Raw genomic sequence first — 16,567 nt, forward strand, 5'->3', positions numbered from 1 at the left:
AAACGAAATGAGCAAAGCCATTAGACATGATTTAGGAGGAGAGTACATTTGCATGACTAAAAGAGTATCCTTTCAAATCAGGGTATACACAAACACTAATATCTAAACTATGCAACGGAAAGTCTTCAGAGCTATCCTTTGATAATTTCCTAAGGGGTGCACCAAATGTTCAGCTAGGGCGGGGCATATCACCGGAATCTGTTTTAACTATATTAATACCCATATTGATGTATTTTTTCCTCTCATCACTTTTCACTTGTCACAATTGTGTAATGAAGGCTGTACACATTATCTTGAGAATCAAGAAACTTGACTCCAAAGGGAAAACAGAAGAAAAAGGATGATTGAAAAAAACAATGATAAAAAAAGGATGACAAATAGGGACTATAGCGGAAATTGAGAAGGGGTAGAAAACAAAAATGGACAGAAACCTTGTTGTGTGCATCAAATAAAGGGCTACAATTATGGATCCTTTCTTGCCACAAAGGCTACCAAATATGTCAGGGCTAGCTCTTCGACAAATGTAGCATCGGGAGTTTCTAATAGGACACCCGTGCGATTTCAGAATTAAGGCGTTTGTGTTGATGGCAGTCTTATGCAACACCTGCGTTTGCCCTAGTGTCATGTATCAACCCATATCTACACTTTAACACATGCTGACACATCCAAGACATAGGGAAGACATGCAATCTATACAAGTCCACATGTTGCAGCACTGACATGGGAGTTAACAATTTGGTAAGAAGTTTCGACTAGTGTGACATGCTTATCATGCATGATTTTAGTTAAAACAAAAAAGCTCCAGTGGAACTTGAAATGCAAAATCTTCATTTGGGCTTGAGCACTCCATGTGTCCAAGCATCCTTATTACTTAAGAAGCAACATTTTTTAAAGTTGGACAGGGTGAACTAGCACGTTTTATGTAGTTTACAATTTTTCTTTTTCTTGACCGGCTAAAACACTTACAAAGGTCCAAAGATTACAAAATAACCTCAAATAAACATAGAAGAAACACAAATTACGATTCTCACTTGCTGCCACTTAATACAACTCTTTTATTGCATAAAGAAAATTACATAAACAATGACTTGGGAACAAAAAACACAAACTCCAGTAACAAAACTTTAAGTGTCAAAAGATTACCTCACTTGGACTTGATACACCCCACTAGGGTCTCCTCCTCCAATGGCGCACAAGATCAAGGTCTTTCTTAGATCTCACAACTATGGGTAGCATAGGCTAGAAACCCTTCAAACTATGAGAGCTTGTGGAACAAAACTATATCTCAACCTATGTCTAAGGGGCATGCCCCTGTAGGCTCACAATGTGGTTGGGGCGTGTCCCCTCTTTCTTTCAAAATATTTTCTAACTGTGATAGAGAGGCTAGAGAGATCAGAGACAGAGGGTGGCATGCCACCTTTAAGAGAGAGAGAGGTGTGATGGTGTAGAGATTTCAGCCCCGCACATGAGATTATATATAGACTTGTGGTTAGGGTTAGAGTTTCTGGGGTTACCATCCTTATGGAGATTTGATCTAGACTATTGATCACAGGAGACCAGTGGGATGAGATATCTTAGCGTTACAATCCATAGATCAGCAATTTTGATCTAATGGAAAGAGCAAGAACCTTATTCTTCAACTTCCTTAGCCTAATCCCATCAAATATTTAATACATGTAAAATATATTTCTATTTCCTTTTATGTCTATTCATTCTCTACACATGCCTCTATGAAAAGTCAAAATATCTTTCATTACAAAACTTCCTTTTCAATTGATTGAGTGCCAATCTTGCATGCCACAAAATAAGAAAGAAGGTGCACTATGAGAGGCGTGCCACCCATGGGGCTCTAGTGAGCCCACGCACCTCCGCACATGTTCGAAATTAGTGGGCCCATGGAGAATAATGGGGCCCCATGTGTTTTAGAAATTATAAAATAGAACTAATAAAAAGACTTTTAGAAAACATTTACTATTTTGTTTTTCTCTCGAAATAATTAAATATCTGAAAATTCAGTTTAAGCCTATTTATAAAATTGTTTTGAGAAAATAAAATATATAGAGACTGCTAAAAATTTATTTTACTGATTTAAAAATGATTTCTAATCAAATTACCTATTTTTTAATTAATTCTTCTCAGTTGTGCTTGATGTCCAGGTATCTGAGGGTTTTAGTACTCAACTGGCTTAGCTCGTCAAGCCAAATTTGAGTCTCGGCATCAATATTGCCAACTTCGGTCCCTCTGAATCATACTCTCACTGGAGTTCATTGTTCCACGATAATAAAATTGGTTACATGCTTATAAGGCCTCTAAATGGCCACAAACACCCAACAGTTTTATCATCAATAAGGTAAGAAATGCATCTTCCTAAAAATTAGTGCATAAATGAATAAAGACTTTTAAGTTCTTCTCAATCAAGAAATATTTATGTTTTTGGTTTTCATGTTTTTGTTTCATATTTTAATAATTTTCTTACTATTATAAAAATTTTCTGTAAAACGTTATACTGTTGTGTCAGGTTGTAAAGAACTTTTGGATCGATATATTAGAAATCCGAGATACTAGACACCAGTAGTTGTACCAGAGTAAATGACACATTGGCCTACAATAATTGATATTAAGTACTTGCAAATGCAAAACAGTTGCAGGCATGCAGATAACAATACATCAATCTTGCATACATGCATAACTCACAGTAAAAAGGAATGATCAACACTCGGACATTGATATACCTCTATGTGCACAAGCCACAATCATTGTAACCACAATTACACCACTATTTTTTTCAGTTTGATGTGCTTTGACATTTTCTTATCCAGAATCAACATAAATTTCGCTTACGAAAGAACATGTCATAAAAATAGCATGGAAATCCTAATCTCTCCCAAGAGAGTCAGAGATGGTACAATTATAAGGTGCAACTGCCATTCAAACCTTCACTTGCTCAAGTGACACAAATACGATGTAAATGCCAAACGAAAACTAGCACTAAATATCTAAAAAATATCCCAAAACGAGTAACCAAACTAGCCTGTTGTTCTAATTGACGGTTTCGTTCTTCTAGTCTCCGTACAGTAGCCTGTTGATTTCTTAAATGAGCAGCTTCAGTCCTGAACTCCTCAAGCTCATGCTTCATCTTGCGATTCTCTGCTTCCAGTTCAGATAACTTCGAATCTTGCTCCTGCATTAACCAAAATCAATGAACGACTGAGCAAGTACACACATTCAAACATCCTATAAATAACAATCAAAACCAAAATATTATTGACATTATCATCAGACACTTCAAGCAAAACGAGAAAATGAATCTAGACATCAGAATTTCCGAAGTAATTTTGAAATGTGGAACGAAAAGCAGACATAATTAAATTCCTTTAAAAATGCATAGACATGTAATGAAGGGCACAAAAGCAGGAAAAATGATGTCTGGTCTGGTGAAGAGATTAGCAAATACAATTAAATAATATTTTGAGGGTCAAAAGCATTAAATACAAAGAAGAGACAGTATGTCCATGCCAAATAAAAAATTACGAAGTATATGAGAGCCACAAATACTTTGAAAAGAAAATCATAAGTTAATCACAACATAAGCCTCAAGAAATTAAAGGGAAAGTATACAAGATTCTTATGACCATTGAAAATTTTTGGTCTTAAGGTTTCTCAACCTCAATGCATGGATGGCGACGGAGAGAGGGCAGGACCCACTAGATTATGTCATGACCTAAATTGTAGGTCCCAATCTCTTTCCACTGCCATCAATTCATTAATTCGACAGTGATGACACTTATCAGCCATAGATTTCCTATCTATTGTGGATCAAAGGACACTTTTCCCTTATAGTCAAACATCAACATCTTAAATTAGATAGGTAGTATGTACTCACTGAAATCGAAGCAAGAGCAGGAAAAGGATCTGGAGCCTCAAAGAGCTTCTGGTAGATATTAAGAAAGGCATTTTCTCCAAACTTTGCTCGTTTTGTAAGATTATCAACTTCTTCTTGATAGCCCTTCAACAAAGAATTGAACAGACTTAACTTTTCATCAGCGGAAGCTTTTTTGAAATCTGTCAACAGAAAAGTATGAGGATTTACATCATCGCAAACATTGCACCAAATTCTAAATCGGCACATAGTCAAAAGGTATGCATTTTCTCAAATGGAAAGATAAGGAGATAACAAATTTAGAAGATGACCAACAAAGCTAATCAACTCGAAGGAAAGATACATTTTACTAAGCCAGTAAGCTGCAAGTCTAACCTCGAGTGCTCTCAGCGAGTTTTCGTCTGTTTTTCTGGCTGGTTTCCTGATTTTCCGCTATCTTCAGCCCTTGTTCATCCAACCCACTCCTTTCCTTCTCTAGATCGAAGTCTGCAAAAAGACAGTTATTCCCAAACAAATCCAAGGAATCAATAAGATTCGGAAAGAGTTTGGGACTTCGGGTTTTCTTTTATGTTATTAATACAGGTTTCAAAATACAGGACAACTTTAAGAGCTTCTAAAAATGAATGCATTCTTCATGCATCAAATAAGCCATACTAAAGAAGAGAAATTATTTGACAAAGAAAGAAGATAAGAAATCCAACATAATGCATAATGCACTCTTTATCGTGCCACTTGAAATATAATGATGAAAATTGAAGCTTGATCCAGTGAAAACCTAATTGCAACAAGGGCTAGTAAATTTCCCTAATAAATGGAGCAAATTTTCCTATTTCCAATCATCCGTGTGTAGTTTCCCCAAAATCTCTTCCCCTTAAATTTGCAACCTTACACAATGATTCACAAATCAATAAGGACATACATAGGGTGTCAAATTGCCCTTATGAACTTAAACCCTCAACCAAATTTGGGGTCTAGGGTACCAAGACTGGAGACACACCTCCAAGTCAAACCATATGTAGAGAGGTGGGTTTTCCTCATAGCATGCTTATCATCCTATGCCGAACCAAAGTCAAACTACATACATGTCAAGCCCATTTTACAGCTACGGCGTAGTGTTTGCACATTAGGTAAAAAGATGTTTTAACATATTTAAAATTAGTGCTAGTATTGGTTAATGCTCTTTTGAGAGATATGAAGGATGGAGCGCTAACTAGTGCACGAAAAACTAGTAGAGAGACGAGTGAATTTTCAATGACAATAGGTCTACATCAAGAGTCAGTATTGAGCCCATACCTGTCTGTCTTGGTTATGGACAACTTAACTAGGAACCTATAGGACAAGGTATCGTGGTGCACGTTGTTCGCAGATGACATAGTTCTGATCGATGAGACCCGAAACAGCGTCAACACAAAGTTTGAACTTTGGAGGCATGCTCTAGAATCCAAATGTTTTAAACTTAGCCGGACTAAAACATAGTATATGGAATGCAAATTTAGTACCAATAGAGTAGCGACGAAGAAGTAGTTAAGATTGACGACCAGGACATACAAAAAAGACTGCACTTTCGATATCTTAGGTCGATAATCCAAGAAAATAGAGAGATTGAGGAAGTGTTGCATACAGAATTAGAGCTGGGTCGGCGAAGCGGAGATGTGCAACTCGAATTTTGTGCGATCGCTACATTCAAATGAAGCTGAAGGGCAAGTTCTATAGGACAACGATGGGACCAGCTTTGCTCTATGAGGCGGAATGTTGGGCAGACATAAAACAATATACCCATAGAATGAGTGTAGCAGAGATGAAGATGTTGAGATGGATCATAGATGAGTGTCATGACAACAAGGATAGAATTCAAAATGAATCCATTTGAGAGAATTTAGGTGTGGCACCAATAGGCGACAAGATGAGCGAGAGTAGACTTAGGTGGGCTGACTAAAGGTGGCACCGACCAAGTACAGCACGTGTTAGGAGGTGCAAGTTAGTTCAAATGGAAGGACTGAAAAGGGCAAGGGGTAGGTCCAAAAAGATGTGGTTGGAAGTAGTCCGAAAAGATATGGGGACTTATGGACTCATTGAGGATATGGCCTTTAATATAGCAGAATGGCAGACCATGATTCGTGTAGCCGACCCCAATTAATTGAGAAAGGGCTATGATGATGACGATGATGATTGGTTAATGCTCTTATAAACCAGCCAAAGGAAAGGCCTTATCCCAAAATAGAGTGAGCTGACCAAAACACTCACTCTTATGTGCTTCAAAATGAAAAAACTAGACTTTGGGGTTACTTGAAGTAAATGGTCTATACGAACACGCCCTCAGCCTCTTCACACTACTACACAAAGACCCAGTGTAGAAAATAACAAAGAGCCACAATTGAGCTCAAACAGTCCGACCGAAAGCCACCCAAGGAGGAGAGAGTCAAAGAGTATTAGAACTGCAAGACTAAGATCCCAGTTTTTTACTACCAAACAAACAGCCTTTTGAGGCCACACATCCCCTCTTTGAGCTCAGGCTCATAGCAAATTCTCATCAAACACCTAATTCAACTCCTTGCCAAAATGTCATCATATCAACACCCTACCCCCTTGGCCAAACAAATTGGCGAACAATACTCCCAAAAAAACCATCACTGAGTTCCTTATCATTCCAACCATCTAATCTTGACAAAAACCCTACCCCAAGATCTCAACTGATAAAGAAACATAGTCCCTACAGGAAAGCCAGTCCCTCGTCTTAATCAACAAGGTCAACCAGCATACATTGTATCTCTCATAGTTTGCAAATCGGGACCTAAACAAAGACTCGCAAATTGGGACCTAAACAAAGACTTAATTAATTACGTTACCAAGTTGGATCAACCTAAGACTTTGTGAATTGACTAGATGGCTCAAATATAGTTTTTCAAAGTTTTGTGAACCAAACTAACTCTCGAAGCAAGAATGCTGCTCGAGTTACCAACTAAACAGTATTTTAAAAAGTGGACTGCCTAGCGCCTAGCGCCTAGGCACCTGGGCGGCCGCCAAGGCAGTCCAGAGGCCTGGGCACATTGCCCAGGCCTAGGCGGATATCCCTGAATGCGGGCGCCTGGGAACCCGCCTAGGCAGCGGCGGCCCAAGGCCTGCGCCCCGCCCAGGGGCAAAAATGTGACTCCTTGAGGGTATTTTTGGGTCATTTGTTTGATACTATAGGGGTAAAGTTGCGGGTTTCAGGTTCATTTGAAACCTAAAACTCATTAGAGTCTATTTTAGAGAGAGAAAACCCAAAAAAAAAAAAAAATGTACTAGACCGTCAGGGCGCCCCACCTAGGCGCTAGGCGGCTTGGAACCCCCCTGACCGCCTAGGTGCCGCTTAGCACTTTTTGAAACACTGGAACTAAGGCAAGAAAGTTCCCATCTTCAAAAAGGGAAGAGGTCTCTTGCAGCATATTTTTCTTTACTTTGTAGTATGTGGGAGGAGTTGGACCAGCCTATAAGGCAGATGGAGAAATAGAAAAAGTTTTTGGAACAAAATCCAACTTTTGAGTTTTTAGCAAGATTGAACCCAAATTTCAAATAAGCAAGCGTCTGATACTCAGTAGGGATACTCTTTCATGCTTAACAAGGTGTACTGCTTTGTCTAAGGTGAGAAAAGTCAAAAAAACGTGCCATGCTTTCAAGTCAAGCACTTGATCGATCTGCCCTTGGTTCAGCCTCATTAACTGCTAGAAACAATAAGGGGTGTGGAACTAAGAAATTCGAAAAAGGGGGAAATAATCAAGGAGATAAAAGTTAGCTAAAGTGCGCCCATTATGGTAGAAATGGTCAGCTAAAGAAACTTGTTGGAACCTGGTTGGTCGCCAGCTAAATTTAACCGTCCATGTCGATCTAATGTTCACAACACTCATCCACGAGGAGTGCAGCTACTGCATGTACAGATCAGCTAACACAAACTGCAATCAAATCTTCAATTTCTACTACAAAAGACATGGTACCAGTCCCTAACGAGAAGATTGAAAGTCTTCAATGATTGTTTGCACAGTTAGATGGCCCACCCACAACCTCTACTTTATCCTTTGCACACTTAGTACTCATGCTTCTGCTAATCATGTCTCCCTTGCCCCATCTAGACAATCCTACATTATTGATTCAAGAACATCAGATCACATGCTTGGTATGTCATCCTTGTTTTCTTCCTATTCTCTTTCTTCTGGTAGAGATAAACTTGATTGTTGATGGTTTTTTACTTTTTCCTCTAGCACTGGAAAAAGAACTGTCGATATTTCTCCTCAAATGGCATTACCATAAGCTTTTCATGTTCTTTGCTACAAAACTTAATGTCTACCAGTAACATTACAAAAAATTCTAAATTGTAGTTCGTCCTTCTTTCCTTCCCAATGTGTTTTTCAGGTTCTAGATACGAAGAAGGCCATTAGCGGTGGCCATGAAGCTGGTGGTCTCTGCATCCTAGACTCAACAACAACTCACTCTCAAGCCCTACAGTCCAGTTCCAATGTTAATAAAGATCGGATTTGGCAGTGGCATCTCCACCTTGGTCATTAGTCTTTTCAGTCCTTCAAAAGTTTTACTTCCTAAGTAGTTTATCTCTACTAGTACATCTGAGCTTCAATGTATGGTCGGCGAGCTTTTAAAACATTGTAGAAACTCTTGCTTACCAAGCAATAAGAAATCAAGGTCCCTTTTACTATTGTTCATTCTGATATTTGAGGCCCTCCTCCTATTACATCTTGATTTGGCTATTGATATTTTGTTTCTTTGTGGATGATTACTCTCAATGTACCTAAATCTACCCCATGGAAGCCAAATATGAGGTTCCAAATATCTTTAAGGTCTTTAAGAAGATGATTCTCACTCAATTTGATACTAGAATTATGGTACTTCGATCATATTAAAGTAGGAACAACTGTAATGGAGAATTACAATCCTATTTGGATGAGCATGGAATAACATATCAAAATTCTTGCATTTATACACCACAACAAAGTGGTGTCGCCAAAAGAAAGAATGGACATCATTTAGAAGTGAGTCGTGCTCTCCTATTGAGTATGAATGTACACAAAAAATTATAGTCCAAAGTTGTGCTCATTGCATCTTATTAATTTGATGCCATCTAGTGTTTTAGACTATAAGTCCCCATATCAACTTCTCTGTCCTAATCGTCCATTGGTCAATGTATCAAGGTGTAAAGAGGCCAAGTCCAAGATAATATAAATTAAATCTTTTACTTGAAAATGACTTAATACATGTCATAATCTGAAATTACAACAGTACTTAGACTAGTATAACACCAAAAATATCAATTACATACACCCATAAACATTACAAAGATATATTCATCAATACAAGAGCGAGAGCACGCTACGCATCACTCACAGATAAGAGCCGCTATCACCCCTATTCTCTCTTAAGCTTGCCCCCCTGCCGAAAAGCCATATCGTGCGAGTATGCACGTCTATCACGTTTTTCAGCTTGACTTTACTTTATGAATCAATCAGGTCTGTTCATTGTTCTCAATGTTGTAAAGGACCGAGTAAAGTTGACCCGGCCAAAGCACTGGTTTATTCACAACCATTTATTCCTGCATCCTTGCCTGTCCTTGCTTCCCTTCGCCCTAGGTTGGCATATGTTAGCCCTAGTCCCATGGGAAATGTACTTTGACGGTGCCTCCCGAATGAATGCCAAATTGTCCTCACTACCAAAATGCCCATCATCATCACTATCATCCAAGCTTAACCCAACTACTTGGGATTGGCAACACAAGTCCTATTTCGACATTCTGTTATTTCAAAGGCCATACCCTCAGTCAGACCATGGGTCACTATATCTCTTCTCACTATTAATATTTGTCCTTTTGGGCCTTCTCCGTGCCCTTTTAAAGCCTTCCACTTAAACCAAATTGCTCCTCCTAACCTGTGTTGTTCTAGGTTGACGCTACACATGGTCAGCCCAACTAAATGTACTTTCTCTTATCTTATCGCCTTTTCAAGTCTACCAAAATGCCCATTCCATTTTAAAAACTATGTGAGACAAGGGCACATAAAAGTGGCGTGTGCCCCTCATGGAGTTTCTCTCTCAATTTAAAAACATGGCTTCTTTCTCTCATGATCACGAGTCATATCATAAGCCCATATGGCATCTCATACACATCACTAATCAAAGAACCACCTTAGAAAAGTTAACATGCAAGGTTTCTCAATGGATCATGATTCCTTAAAATGCAAGTCACTCCATGTGGGTATTACACATGCGTGCAAAGGGTGCACATGTGTCCAAAAAGAATTACTTAAATTCTATAAAACAACAAGACCAATTCCAACAAGTTCCATCCCATGCCACATGTCCCCCTTGAGCGTGGGGCGCATTGGCCACTTGGGCATCACGTGGTTGTCCTTGATAGTCCTTGATTAGAATTTCTCCAAAACAATTTAGAAGACCCTGATTTTGGACTAGAAGAGTTCCAAAAATACCAAAATTCATCAAAAGTTATTCTCGATAATTTATCACTATTTTCCACTTTGTAGAAACCGATAAGAAAAATTTAGAAGGAGATTAGGATCTCCAAGGAAATTATTTATTGTCAATATGAGCACTCCACTTGGCTAGTTCCGAGACCTAGAGTCATTTTCTCAAAATTGACCAACACGACCCATCACCTGCAGTATATGACAAGGGCCTATGCTTGGCTCAAAGTAAGTCCAATAGATGGACATGTCCCAGAATTATAGTGGATTACAAGTGGAGCCCCAAAGACCTGCACCATTGGGATGCAGGGGTGTACTTTATCTAGCACATGTGCATCTCTCCCTAGTGGATCGAACTCTTTGAGAGTGGGTTCTGGTTTGCTGTTGTTCACGCACATGTTGTGAGAAGGCTCATTGTTAGGGATAGGGTTCATGTCCTCTCGAAGCCTACCATCCTCATAGAGGGCTTTGCTCGTAAATGCACAAAAAAGAAACGTTGTGATCCACGTACAGGAATGCTCATAAAAAATAAATACTCATGCCCTTGCTTACACGTTCACAAAGCATTCTCATACCGACCCTGCCTTAAGGACAACACTCAACCTTATGTTTATTGCCTATAAAAGTCAAGCCTCGTGATCAGGAGTTTTGTGACTCTATATCGCCAACACCGGATCCATCTTGCATAGATCCGGTGCGTCACACATTCTTGCTCACTGTCACTATGACCAAAAACCAAAAGAACATATTGGTGTCAAGGCCTTGAACGGCTATAACCCCAACACAATGTTCCCCCTTAAAGCCTTTGGTTTTGCTTGCTTTGCTCATAGTCTAGGTTTGTATTGTATTAATTTGGATCCAAAATCTATAAAATGTATTTTGCTTTGTTATCCATAGTCACAAAAGGGTTTCAAATGTTATGATTCAGTGTCATGGAAGAAATCTATCTCAATGGATATAACCTTTTTTGAGTTGACTACCTTCTTTCCCAGTGTGGAAGAGAGGCCCTCTGCTCCACTTCTTATCCATATTGTTTTTGATTGTGGAACCCAGGACGACAGTGGAGGGCACTCTCATGATGTTGAAAAGAAATAATTAAAAGTCCATACTTAATAGAAATAGAAGGCAGTGGAGACAATCATAGCAGACAAACCTTCATGCCAATTGTATACCTCTTATCTGGGTAAATGTTTTCAGAACCCTATATGATTATTTAAATATACTTATTGTTGCACGCAAAGATAGACGAAGGGGCACTGCACATCCAATTAACAACTTTGTTTCCTAAAAATCTTTGACTATTTCCTATGGTGCTTTTGTGTCCTCTATATCTTTTGTTTCAATTCCATCTAGTACTACAAAACTTTAGCTCATCCCCAAGTGGAAAGTGGCAATGTGCGAGGAGATAATGTTATTAATGAAGAATTGTACTTGGGAGCAAGTAGACCCTCCTAAAGGGAAGAAGTTAGTTGGTTGTAAATGGGTTTACACCGTGAGACACAAGGTTAATGCTATAATTGACAGGTACAAGGCACAATAAGCTGCTAAGGGGTTCAAACATATGAAATAGACTATCAGGAGACATTTGATCATCTGGCTACGATGAACTCCATTTGGTCTTTTTGTCTCTGGCAGCTAACATGGAGTTGTCGTTACATCAACTAGATTATAATTCGGGAATCAAGCTATAGCACTATGATTCTTTTTGGTCTAAGAAGGTGAAAACATAGCTCTCATTAGGTTCATTTCCACTGGATTATCATTCGGGAATCAAGTTAATTAGGAAAACCCCTTCATCGCCTTTCATCGGTTTCTAAGAATAGGTTTCCATCAATAATTTCAAATGTTGCACTCGTAAGCCAAACCCCAATTCCCCTCATCAGTCTACGATGACCTCCTATCCTATCCATCAGGAACACTAACTAGACGTGCTAGCAATCAATCAAAAAAAAAAGGTGCAAGGCAGCATCGAGTTCGTGAGAGGGTCCTCATGTCAAGCCTATCTGAGCAAATGGCTACAATTCTAGGTGGTGGAAAATAAGACCATTAATGATTTATACATGTAAATGTATATGTTTTGAAAAAAGCCTTCTTAGAAAATCAATTAGCACTCAAGAGCATTCTCTAGATCAAGTCCCTTCCAAGCCTTGAACCCTAACAAATGCCCCATTACAACACTTTTGTTGATGAAGTCAACAAAACCCTACTCTTATCTTCACAGGCATATATAATTCAATAGAGCCCTGCAAAGATCAAAATGGATCCTATGACTCCTATCTCCCCCACTATGAGGTATAAGTCTCCATATGTATGCTTTATCATGAGTGCATCTTGAAGTACGATTATCTGGCTTTTAATAAAATTGTTAACGACCAAAAATTTAAAAAAAAATCCACAAGTAATTAATTTTGTCATTTGTGTAGCCCTAAACCCACTTCATATTCACAATATGTTCACCACAACAAGCAAAAATAGCAACTTACTAAGTGGGACTCTCTTGCTCTTCATGGTCACTCACGTAATGCAATGACTCTACACAACCCACACGTTCAGTCATCCAAGAAAGTCAACATTCTACTCTTCATTTTACTAAACTGAACTCTAGGAAAGCAGTCATGTAATTTGCAAGATTAGGATTTCAAATTTTAGTCTCGTAAGCACCAAATGGCAAAGATAAAACAATATACAATTTTTATTTATTGGTGGTCTAAATGTATATAGAAAGATAGAGATGTAATGAGGACCTTTGTAGATAATTATATCACAAAAGGTCTATCTCACCCCTTATAAATATCATTTTCCATATTAACACAGCGGGTAGGGTACCAGCACAAAACCCTGCATGCATAGAGAGAGAAAAAAAAAGTAAAGATAAACAACAGATAAGATCATTCATACAACTACTGTGGCATGACAATCACAGAGTAAAAAGGCATTTAGATCATCTGTATTACATTCTCATGAATTCCACATATCCAATATAGTGCCATAACAGATCATAATTGAAATGCACAACAGATCATCATGGTTATCAATGCAGATGCACCAGTAAGTTCACCCTTACAACATAAATTATAACATTTTCTCAACTACTAGTTGGTTATCTAAAGGACACCAGCGACCCACCGTTGGTCATCCCTCATTGATACCAAAAGCAAGTTCCAATCTGAGAGTGCATTAATAGCACCGTATTCAGGGTGTAAATTGCTTCTCTTTTTTCTCTTCAATTAGTACCGGGTAATAAAGCTGAGAACTGAAATTTCAAAATCAGATCAGAGTAGTAAAATCTTCGATATTTGACCAAGACTCTTCAAGGGACTAAGTCACATACTCTCAGCATAAATACTTTCATGATTAGCAAGCAGGATGCAAACCAAACACATGATCCCATTTACAATTGATGAATCAATCGTGTAGCGGTTTGACAAAAGCTCTGAAACACAATTTAAAAAAATAAAAAAACCAAAAGACTAGGCAGCAACCCGTTCAAAAAACAGCAGGAATAGCATTGGCAGGCCCTCCAAGGGTAATATATATATATATATATGAGAAGCGAAAGGCCGACAAACCTCTCCAGAAGTTCACAACGGCAGCCATAGGAGATGAAGACGTAAGGGCTGATAAGGCCATGCCCCTCTCCTTATCTCCTCCTCCTCCTTCAATGGCTTCGTCGTGCTGGTCCATGCTGAGACGATCAGGATCCGAACCAGTACCACCGATCTTCCCCGTATCCACAGCAAAATAATTTAAAGGGCAATACAATCAGAGAGATTGGTACTGGTTCCTAGGATCTTGTGTATGTATATACAATCAAAGCGGGGCTTTTTTGAGATAAACACAGCATTACTTCTGAATTTCATTTGTCCGTCAGACCGCCATATTTATATGGCAGTTAAACTGATGAAAAACTCGGTGCCCGTATCGAGTTCCACCTTCTTTTATTTTAGGGAAAATTACAAAATCCTATCTAAGCAACTTACCCCCACCCCAGTTTTTTATCCCACTTTTTTTTTACTCGAACAACCTTTGCTCGCGAGTCCCCCATTATAAAAAAAATTAAATTTTTGGACAAAAATGCCATTCTCATACGAACCAAATCAATTCACCATCCCAAATAAAGTAGTGTCGGAGCGCAGCATACTGCTGTCAGAGCATAATGTCAAGAAGCACTGCCGAAGCACAATGCTACATTGCTGGAGTGAACTGCCGAAGTGCATATTTTCAGTGCCGGAGCGCATTCTCAGATTGTTGGAGGGAACTGCTGGAGCTTACAGTATCACTGCCGGAGCGCAGTTCTCAATATACCGGAGCGATGCGGGTGAGACAAAGTACTGCCGGAGCCCACATTGTGACTGTCGGAGAGCTCATTAGGACTGCCGGAGCATAGTCCTCCATTGCCATAGAGCCGAAGGCCGTGTGAAAAGAAACAAGAGAGAGAAAGTCGTGTGAAAAGAAACGAGGGTATTTTAGTCTTATTTTGTGTTACTTTTGGGTTGGGGGGTTTTTACGAGAAAAGGTTTTTTGAGGGAAAAAAGTGTGAGGAAAAATTGGGGTGGGGGTAAGATACGTAGATAGTTCATTTTAGGGTGTATTTTGCAATTTTCTTTTCCTTTTTTGGGATTTATTTTTATTTTTTTGGATAAGTTAGTAGGGGAGAAGCCCCTGCCCGATTTTTTTTGGCTTTATTTTTATGACATTGAAGGGGTGCACATTTGTTTGGAACGGTGGTTTAAAAAACAAATCGGTGCTTCAGATCGGGTACCCCAAAAACCCATCCAGATCAATAAATCGATGATTCCGATCAAGAATCAATCAAATTGGCTAGATTAAGACTTAAAAAAAATCAAAAAAAATATTAAAATTCATTGTAAATGTTGGTTTTTAGGAATCTAATAAGAAATGAGGGTACTACATGATTAACTTTCATTTTTTTTACCAATTTGGGAATATTGAGATGTTTTTTCCCTATATGAACTTATGTTAGCCATTAAATTTACATCATACAAAAGAAAAATCATAGAATTATCATGAGTGAAGTATATAATCATACATAGACTACAATAAAGAATGGATTAAATCGATTAAAAAATGGCCACTAAAATCTCGAATTGGTGGAAAACCCTAATCCGCTAAAAAAACAACCCAAATTATTACAACCTAACTAACTATAATCCAAAATTATTACAACCTAAATAACTATAATTTTATTTACTAAAATTGAAGTGGTTGGTTACATTTTATAATTATTTTATTATACAAATAATAACAAATCCAAAATATCTTATAATATCATTTAATTTAAATTGTATTATTGACAATTGTAAGAAAAAAATAGTACATTACATAATTTATAATTTAAATAAATTAATAAATAAAATAAAAGATTTGGTTATAAAAATTATACCAATTTTTGAAATAACACTTTAATTTTTCAAAAATTTAATTTTTTAGGTTTCTAGAATGGAAGAGATTGTTAGTAGAGAGAGAGAGAGAGAGAGAGAGAGAGAGAGAGATTTCAAATGGCCTCATTATAAGAACTATATCTTTAAATTAATATTCCTAAATTTATGTTAAAGATCACCATGTTACAAAAATAAAAAATATAATTTTACCATTTATTCCTAGGTAAAAAAAAAAAAATCTAACTATAGACATTCATAAATGAGAGAGAAAAAGAGCTAACACGCTCTAAGCCTATATTGTATTACCTTTACATATCAAATTTAACCTTATAATAATTATAGCTTAAATGCATGATACTTATTGTATTACTTTTTATTTAATTTTGACAAGAATTACTCGTTGTATTACCTTTCATTTTTGATAAAAAAAATATGTTACTTGTTGTATTACCTTTTATTATTATTTTAACGATAAATACTTGTTGTATTACCATTTTATTTTATTTATAAGAAAAATAAGAAAATAAAAAACAAATATTTTTTGTATTAAGAAATACCTTTTATTTTATTTTTTACAATAAATACTTGTTGTATTACTTTTATTTTTTTTACAAGAAAAATATGATGCTTGTTATTTTACTTTTTCTTCTTTTTTTTGACAAGAAATACTTGTTGTATTACTTTTTATTTTTTTTGACGAGAAAAATAAGAAAATAACAATAAATACTTGTTGTATTAAGAAATAACTTCTGTTTTTTTTACAAGAAATACTTGTTGTATTATTTATTTATTTTTCCAATGAGAAAAATAAGAAAATAACAAGAAAT

General features: G+C 37.3%; 1 protein-coding gene across 6 annotated transcripts in view; it reads right to left on the reverse strand.

Moving 5' to 3' along the window:
• Positions 1 to 14,314, reverse strand: part of LOC18421745 (protein CASP) — a 73,199-nt gene extending 58,885 nt beyond the window's left edge. For 2 of the 6 annotated variants that reach the window (XM_088863950.1, XM_088863949.1), the window contains exons 1-5: positions 13,908 to 13,994; positions 13,465 to 13,591; positions 4,256 to 4,366; positions 3,884 to 4,062; positions 3,032 to 3,181 (exon numbers count right to left, since the gene is read on the reverse strand). In XM_088863950.1, the coding sequence (XP_088720076.1) occupies positions 3,032 to 3,181; positions 3,884 to 4,062; positions 4,256 to 4,366; positions 13,465 to 13,474 (450 nt within the window). In that variant the 5' untranslated portion in view covers positions 13,475 to 13,591; positions 13,908 to 13,994. Of the gene's footprint in view, positions 1 to 3,031; positions 3,182 to 3,883; positions 4,063 to 4,255; positions 4,367 to 13,119; positions 13,177 to 13,464; positions 13,592 to 13,907 lie in introns of all 6 variants that reach the window. The other 4 variants (XM_011622034.3, XM_011622031.3, XM_011622038.3 and 1 more) reach the window with 4 other exon arrangements.
• Between the last annotated feature and the right edge of the window lie 2,253 nt (positions 14,315 to 16,567).

This window comes from Amborella trichopoda, chromosome 4 (genome assembly GCF_054954075.1).
Source record: "Amborella trichopoda isolate Santa Cruz 75 chromosome 4, AtrichopodaSantaCruz75HAP2 v2.0, whole genome shotgun sequence".
Classification (NCBI taxonomy): Eukaryota; Viridiplantae; Streptophyta; class Magnoliopsida; order Amborellales; family Amborellaceae; genus Amborella; species Amborella trichopoda.